Source organism: Lathyrus oleraceus, chromosome 4 (assembly GCF_024323335.1).
Source record: "Lathyrus oleraceus cultivar Zhongwan6 chromosome 4, CAAS_Psat_ZW6_1.0, whole genome shotgun sequence".
Taxonomy (NCBI): domain Eukaryota; kingdom Viridiplantae; phylum Streptophyta; class Magnoliopsida; order Fabales; family Fabaceae; genus Lathyrus; species Lathyrus oleraceus.
This window is the reverse complement of record NC_066582.1, coordinates 437,182,935-437,191,546: the sequence shown is the minus strand read 5'-3', so window position 1 is coordinate 437,191,546 and position 8,612 is coordinate 437,182,935. Positions and strand designations below refer to the sequence as shown.

The 8,612-nt window shown below is 34.5% G+C and overlaps 1 protein-coding gene across 2 annotated transcripts; it reads left to right on the top strand.

Annotated features, from left to right (window-relative positions):
- The first annotated feature begins 3,797 nt into the window (after window positions 1-3,797).
- LOC127075950 (AT-hook motif nuclear-localized protein 9) lies at window positions 3,798-7,764 on the top strand. 2 transcript variants are annotated; one of them, XM_051017486.1, is made up of 6 exons: window positions 3,798-4,181; window positions 5,249-5,753; window positions 6,183-6,250; window positions 6,413-6,544; window positions 6,918-7,079; window positions 7,271-7,764. In XM_051017486.1, exons 2-6 carry the CDS (start codon window positions 5,306-5,308, stop codon window positions 7,526-7,528), a joined length of 1,068 nt encoding a protein of 355 aa, XP_050873443.1. In that variant the 5' UTR covers window positions 3,798-4,181; window positions 5,249-5,305; the 3' UTR covers window positions 7,529-7,764. The 2 variants fall into 2 exon arrangements, with proteins under 2 accessions (XP_050873443.1, XP_050873444.1); XM_051017487.1 differs by lacking the exon at window positions 3,798-4,181 and adding an exon at window positions 4,211-4,377.
- Window positions 7,765-8,612: the final 848 nt, after the last annotated feature.

Sequence of the window (8,612 nt, the reverse complement as noted above, 5' to 3'; positions counted from 1 at the left end):
TGTATCATCTTACAAATACATTTTCACTTATGACTTGCTTTTTGTTCCTACAACACTCTAGTTTAAGTAATATCTTGCCTTATGATATTGTTTATCTAATATATATATATATATATATATATATATATATATATATATATATATATATATATATATATATATATATATATATATATATATATATTTTGTACTTGCAACACATTTATCTAGGAATAATTGAGACTCTAGTAATATGTATCCTATATATTCCATTTTATTTCTTATTTTTACGGGTAAAAGTATATAATCTTAGATAATTGAACGAAGGATAAAAATGAGAAGTTTAATTACCAAACATATAAAATTAAACAAGATGGTTAACATGGAAATAATTCTAACGATGTTAAGACTATTTTCAAAACACATACATTTAATGAACTTTGATTAGTGCCAACTATAAAAATTGAGAGCATTAGTCTAAACTACATTTATCACTTTAAAATGAGAGTTAAGTTACTAAAGTAGTGTCCGATCTTTAAATAGTTTATATCCGTAGTAAAACGAAAATAAATAAATTATTATTGTGAAAAACCAGGGTCATTGATATAAATTTGAGTCAACATTCGTAGTTACATTCTAGTGACGTGACGTGACAACATGGTCATTAATACAAATTTGAGTCAGCATTCATAGTTAAAAAGTGATACACTGTTTAAACTGCGAGGATTTTGTTTTCGGAGTTTAAGGAGTGTATCAGTTTTTAACTATATATCCTGACTCAATTTATACCAATGACCTTATTGTCACGCCACGTTACCAGAGCTTAACATATTTTTGTCAAAAATTGATGGAAGAGACCAAATAAGATAACATAAGTGAAGTTAAGGGACTAACTTATAACATTTTTGAGCTAAGGAACTAAAGCAAAATATTAAATTAAATTAAGGAATTAAAACATATATTGAACCTATAAAATAAAATAAAATAAATTATTTTTTTCATTATTTTTCTTGATAAGCAAGGTGAACTTGAAATTATAAAGAGGCGCAAACTATGAAGCCCAAACACGGGGCATGAGACGGACACGGACACGGATATCCCTCTAATGTAAAAATCATAGGACACAGACATGGTTATATATATTTTATATATTTATATAATAATATAATTTATGGGCAAAATTTGTAAAAAGTTTAAAATGAGAAGTAAAATTTATGTTTATTTAAGATAAAACAATAAAGAATTCTTTCAACACTTTCAAATAAATTTCGAACATGATAATTGATATTCATAGATACCTTGTGAAAATCGAAGCAATGGTGTGCAAAGATAAAAATAACCGGAGAAGATAAAAGAATTTTGTGGAGACAAAAGCAGTGAAATATAAACAAAATAAGGAATCCTAATTGTGTTGTTTTTATAGTAAAGAAGTGGAATATGAAAGCTAAAAAACGTATTTATTTTTAAAATTTTTGAGTTGTGTTTTTATTTTATTTTTAATTCTGGAATTTTTTGAATTGAGTTGTGTCCTTTGTTTGAAATAAGGTGTCGTATCCGTGTCCGTAGCAATTAATTTTTTTAGTTGGACACTTCAAAAACGTGTCTGATACGTGTCGTACATGTGTCGGTGTCCGACACAGTGACACGCCGTGTGAATGGTGTGTCAGAGCTTCATAGGGCGCAAATGATGCTCACCCTTTTACAACCAAGAAAATTAAAGGAGAAACAAAAAATATAAAAAATGAGAACTACCGTCAACTCCCAACTGTTGGGGGAGTTTTTCACTATGGAACATTGAATATTGTGAGACTTCTTTTCTAGAGCAATATGTGGTGTCTCTCATTTATAAATGCTCTAGTCTCCACATTACCAACCAATGTGGGACTATTATTCACACTACTCACACTTGATACATTCTCAACACTCCCCCTCAATTGAAAACTCTTCTTACTTCCACAAATTCTTGTACCGCACAGAACGTTTCTTATTCACCACACTGGCGTCGTTGACTTATGATACAAGTAAGTCGGTCCCTTTCTGAAACCAAAGGCTCATGATACCATTGTTGGGGGAGTTTTTCACTAGGGAACATTAAATATTGTGAGACTTCTTTTCTAGAGCAATATCTTTGTAAGAGACACGCCACATATTCACCTAAAACCTTAAGGTGATATATGAGTGGATTCTCTCACTTATAAATGCTCTAGTCTCCACATTAACAACCAATATGAGACTATTATCCACACTACTCACACTTGATACATTCTCAACACCAACAAGTCCTAGGATTATTACACCAATCTGATCAAAAAATGTTCCTCATTTTTCTAGAGAAAGCATTGAACCATTCCTAAGATAGAAGCTTAATCAAGCTCATAACATTCAATTTTCTAAGGACACCCCCTTTAAAAAGGCAACATTCCTACAAGACCAAATAGACCAACAAAAAATTAAATCAAAAAATCAAAAAGAAATTGCGGAGTTAAGACCTTAGAACCTATCTAACAAAGGAATTGAAGGGTATGCAATGCCCACTCCAATCCACAATCAAAACTTGGACCAAATATAATTACAAAAATGGCAAGAATCAAACAAATGCTCAATATCATCTTCTTCCAAAAATCATAAATGACAAAGCATATCGTGAGCACCTCCAATAATACCACGCTTAACCAACTCCATCCTCGTGGGATACTTGTTAAGAATTAACCGCCACCCAAAAATATAAATCTTAATAGGAACTTTAGATTTCCATAAATAAGCTAAGGCATTTTGCCTTTAAAGGATCAAAGCAAGACACCAAAACCCTAGATTCAAAGATCCTCTTGTAACACACTTTAATCGAGAAGTCATTTTTATCCTTCCACCACACAAAGTGATCCTTATCATGAACAATAAGCTTCACATCATACAAAATTTGCATTAAATCCTCTAACGACGTTGCTTCCTCGACGCTCAAATCCACCCATTAAAACCAAGATCCCAGTTCCAAGTGTAATTGATCCAAACCCCCGCATCATAAACTTTGAGACAACTCGATCCACATAAATATTCAAAAGAAAAGAAAAAGATGAAATTGTTGGATAAAACAAAATCAAAAAAACCACCCTGCCTTCGATAGACAAAAATCTATTATGCCACACCGTCAACCTTTGTTCTAATTTTAGAAATAATATGCACCCAAGAATCTTTTCTTCGATGATTAATACCAATGAAAATGCTCAGAAAGATAAAAGGGATTGAACCAAAACTGAAGACAAGAAGGATGCGACACCAAAGAAATCTTTTCTCCTAAGAAAACTCACTCCATTAATAACAAATAATTTATTTTTTTGAATAAATTCATCCAAAACCCGACACCAACTCACACCCTCTAAGCAAGACTTTGATGGATCATAAATTCTTCGAAGAACCTTCTCCGATCAAAATAGTATCATCCATAAATTATAAGAATTCAAATTATAACAATTAAACATTCTCAAAATTCCCGAACCCTCCCGTACCAAGAAAAAAAAAGGGAGAAAGAGGATCTCCTTATCATATTCCTCTAATAACCTTAAAATCCTCTATTGAGCTTCCATTCACCATTCACAAGAACAGACATCAAACTATTAAATCTTAAAATTGAGGAGAATTCACATGTTTCTTAAAAAAATAGTACATGTTATCCAAAATCCCAGTTGAAAGTTGCAAACAAAAAAAAGTGCTTTTGTGATGAAACTTTTGTTTGTTTGTGAAATGCCAGTGACTAAAGCATATAACTAAACTCTATCCAAGGCATCTTTTCATCATCTCAATCATCATTCATAATTAATCAACCTAGGAGAGAGAAATCTGAATGAAAAACCCTCACCCCTAGAAAAAAATAATTACTTATGCAATCTGAAAATGACTTATGCAACTGACACACACACACACTAAGAAAGAGAAAAACAGACACAAACATTGCATAGTTCAAACACTATTCATTACTCATGTTTTTTGTTTTTCCTCTTTTTACATTCTCTAGTTAATGTTGTTGTTCTCACCTTCTTCTCTCTCTCTCTCTCTCTCTATGCTTCTCTGTCACCCACCACCACTCTCTTTAATTCCCTTTGAAACCGTTGAACATTTTTCAACATTCACACTACCTTCCATCACATCTTCATGAATGATATACACCACTTGATCACAATCACAATTCATTCTCTCTCTCTTCATATGTTAGTACTCTTTCTCTCTTTTTTACAATTTTAAGTTAAATTCATGATGCTTTAATATGCTTTTAAGTTAAATTCATTCTCCAAAATTGTAGCTTTTTCTTAAAGTTGTTATTTTTAGAGACATTTTGTTATTCTTACTTGAATTACTACTGGGTTTCTAATATTGACTTCAAGTAGCTTAGATTTCTTCTAAAAGGTAAAAAAAAGTTCTTTTTTTATAGTTTTTAGCTTTTTGATTTTCTGGGTGTTTGTTTGCATCAAAGGGTGAGCTTGAATTAGGTTACTTTAGAATTTGCTTAATGTTAAAGTTTTGTTATTGGTTGGTGTGACTATGAAAGTGGACCTTAGTCTTTTTCTTCAATGTGAAGCTTTTTTTGATTTTCATGTTTCTTTATAGTTTGGTAAGATTTAAGCTAGCTTCTATTTTTGTTCTCATTCTAATTGATTTTGCAGATATTTCCATTGATCTAGCTTAAACTTTTTTAGTGTTCTTCTGCATGTTTGGTTTGTTTTTGAGGTTTTGGTGTTCTTATTGTTCTTAGTTTTCCATTTTGCTTGCTCTAAACATTTAAGGATGTATTTGTTAAACATTCATATGCATAATTCAGTAGAGTGTATAATATAACCAATTGGTGGAATTTGCGTGGTTAAAGAGTTTTAGATAAGGTCGAATCGATTGGAGTATCCGCGTTCGATTCCGACTGAAACAATTACTTGTTAGCAGCTTTATTTGTTGGAATATTTCATTTCTGATTTTGTATAATTTGTGGTGAATGGTGATCTTATCCAATTCTTGATTATTTTATAACTTAATTTTGACTAATGTTAACCGGTGTTCTAAGAACATCTTTTTATAATCGAAAATAGTCGGCTTTTATGGAAAACTGTGCGTTCAATGCATCGGAAATTGCGTGTTCGTTAAACATTGCACTTAGGACGCTTGTTAGTGAGACTTTAATTTTAAGCTTTTTTTGACTTGTTAGTGAATGTACATTGTATTTCGTCGGTTACACGATTTTCTGACTCGTCCTTATCTTTTATTTGTTGTTGGCTTTATATGAGAACAGCTATAGGTGCTAGAGTTTTTCTGGTTAGAGATTCTGAAAAGACTTGAACTTAAATGCATGGATCGAGGCGACCAAATGGCGGCATTATCGGGTTCTGCGTCGTACTATATGCCGAGGGGATTAGCTGGTGCTGGAAACCAACATGAATTGCTTAGTTCGGCTAGTATTCGTCAACTATCGAATACCAACAATTCACCGTTTCAATCGGGTATCGGTGGTGGTGGCGGAGGTCCTATTGGATCAACATTGCCGATGGATTCTTCCGGAATTTCATCCCAAACCATCAATGTAGGCGGTCCTTCTGGGGGAGCTGCTTCAACTGGCGAGCCTGGCAAAAGGAAGCGAGGAAGACCGAGAAAATACGGGGCTGATGGAAGCGTGTCATTGGCTTTGACTCCAACAAGACCAGCAAGTCAGCCTGGGTCTGGATCTGGATCGCAAGTTCAGAAACGCGGTCGAGGCCGCCCTCCAGGATCAGGAAAGAAACAACAGCTGGCTTCTGTCGGTAAATTTCGATTCGACTTTTTAATCGGTCAAGTTTGATAAAATTAAACTAGTCTTAATTTTAACTTGAGATATTTCTTGTTTCATAATTTTCGATAGTATATGTATATTTTTTGAGTTATGGTTTGTCGATTCAAAATTTGACTGATCACGAGATAGATGGTTGGAATTCGGATTGTCTGCTGTCAGAACATTGATGATCGTCGGATCGAGATCTAATGATCTAGATTTCCGGCTTGATATCTTTGTTTTTGCTTCAAAATCAAAATGAATTATATTCTTCCATGTATGTATATGGGTGTGAATCTTACAAGTTTCTTTCCATTAAAAAGTTTTCTGATCACAAGATATGATAAATTTTATCATTTAGACTATTGATTTGATTCCCTCGTTTTGAATATTAAAGTAAATTTTGTGTGATTTTTGCCAGGAGGTTTGATCTCTAGTTCAGCTGGGAACGGTTTCGCTCCTCATGTCATCAACATTCCGATTGGAGAAGTATGCGACATTTTTTATAGCAGTCTGTATCAGTCTTTCGGTTTTGTCATTATAAATGTTATATTTTTGACGGAACTATAGAAGAATATGGCGTGGTCCTTTTAGATGTTGCACTTCAACTTGAGCCACTCTTTTGAAAATTGACGATTTTCATTTTTGTAGGACATTGCAACGAAAATTCTGGCATTTTCTCAGCAGGGACCTAGAGCTATTTTTATTATGTCTGCCAATGGTGCTGTCTCTACCGTGACGCTTTGTCAGGCTTCGACATCTGGGGGATCTGTCACATATGAGGTTCGGAGCTTTCTCATTGTTACATACATCTATGTTTGATATACTTATAGGTTCATATAATTGAGTTTGACATGTTTGAGTTATGTCGTTTGAAATTGATTTTGCCTGTAGAATTGATTCTATCTTGAAGTTCGGATTTATAGCTTTTGACTGTCGTTGTCTACATGATTTTTACACTCAAATATATAGTTTAACTTGTTTATACGTCAATGTATCCGAACTTAATTCACTTTTAACTAAAACCAATTCATTCAAAATTAGTTTTTGTCACACAGAACCAAACGTGCACGAACTCGTTTTAGCATAGCATGTTGATGTTTTTTATGTTAATATTTGGATTATGATTATAATCTGTGGACTTTGGCCTCAATAGGGGCGTTTTGAGATACTAAGCCTGACAGGCTCTTACTTGGTTGCTGATAACAATGGCTTGCGAAATCGAACCGGTTCCTTAAGTGTTACTCTTGCAAGTCCTGATGGTCGTGTCATTGGTGGAGGCGTCGGTGGTCTGCTCGTCGCCGCAAGTCCAGTTCAGGTACTTGCACTTTTACTTCTATTAGTCCAACATTGAAAAATCCTCTTTCTCACATCCTGTTTCGTTCGCGAAGAAGTTTCATGTTTTCACTTTTAATCACAATCTGTCACGTTGGTTCCCTCGACAGTATAAAACTTTTTTTCATCGACAGTGTATCAAAATTAAACTAGTTCTGGTCATGATGACTACAGGTGATAATTGGAAGCTTTATGTGGGGTGGACAAAAGGCAAAGAACAAGAAGAATGAAGATTCGGAAAATCAAGAAGTTGGCATCGAGCAAGATCATCCTCAGCATCAGCATCAGCATCACGGAGTTCATAATCCGGTTGCAGTGAACAGCATTTCACCAAACCAGAATCTGACTTCAAGTTCTCTGAACTCTTGGCCTGCTTCGCGTCCATTGGATATGCGTAATTCGCATATGGACATTGATTTAATGCGCGGGTGACAATTTACTTTTATTAGCATACACACCAACCAGTGCTTGGTAAATATTTAAGATTTTCATGGTCACCTCATCTAGTTTTCATGCAGTAGTGATGACAGTGCCAACTAGAGTAGAAAAGCTTTCTGACTTCTGGTTTTCGATTATTGTGGCCTATGATTGATTGACTTTAGGGGGTGCATGCACTCATTTTTTTGTTGTGATGAATTTCAATTTGAAGATTTCGGTTTTCTTGATTATTGTTTATCTGAAGGAAATTGATAGCGAGTTAGTTGTATGTTGTAGTTTTATCAAAGGATTAGCGAAAGGGACTAATCGTCTTTGTAGCTTTAATCAAAGGATTAACAGAAGGGACTAATCTTCCACAACATCGAGAACCATGGATTCGAGGTTTGCGATTTTAGTCGCTGAATTGTTTCATGGAATGGAAGAACCCTTTCAAAGTATGAATGCTTCCTTCAACCCCAAGAGTGTCTTTCTCTTTACTCTTTCTTGAATATGTGATATGATGATGTTTTCTAAATACTGCCACTTCTTGATTGAAGCATTTTGTTTGCCATTTTTATGGTATCATATTAAATCACTAAATGAGTCCTTATGAGCAGATCCAATGAGTTTTTCAAACGTTTGCCAGCCTGGAGAAAGGTGCTGCAAATTTGGGATCCACTTGGGGTTTGCCACTTTGGCCAACTGTTGCTTTGTGAAGCAGTCAAGTATCTGTCTCAGCTTTGGGACCTAAGTTTTTTAGGTTTAACAACATTTGGTTGGTGCTTTGAGCTCCAATTTGCTGGTTCTTGATTCTTAGGGGGTGGAGGTCCGTCATCGCCGGATGGCGTGTATCCTAAAGGGTAAGTTGAAAGTCTTTAAAAACTCTCAAGGTTTGGAACAAGAAGGTGTTCGGTAATATGGATTAAGTTTGAGAGTTTGAAGCTGAGGGCGGAGGTAGTGGATCTTACTCAAGAGGAGTTGGCGTGTAGATCGTTGGTTTGTCAGGAGTTATGGGAGCTTATTTAGTATTTTGATTCCCAATTGCTCTAAAGATTTAGAGCGGTGTGTCTTAAGGAGGAGGATGTTAATACGGGGTATT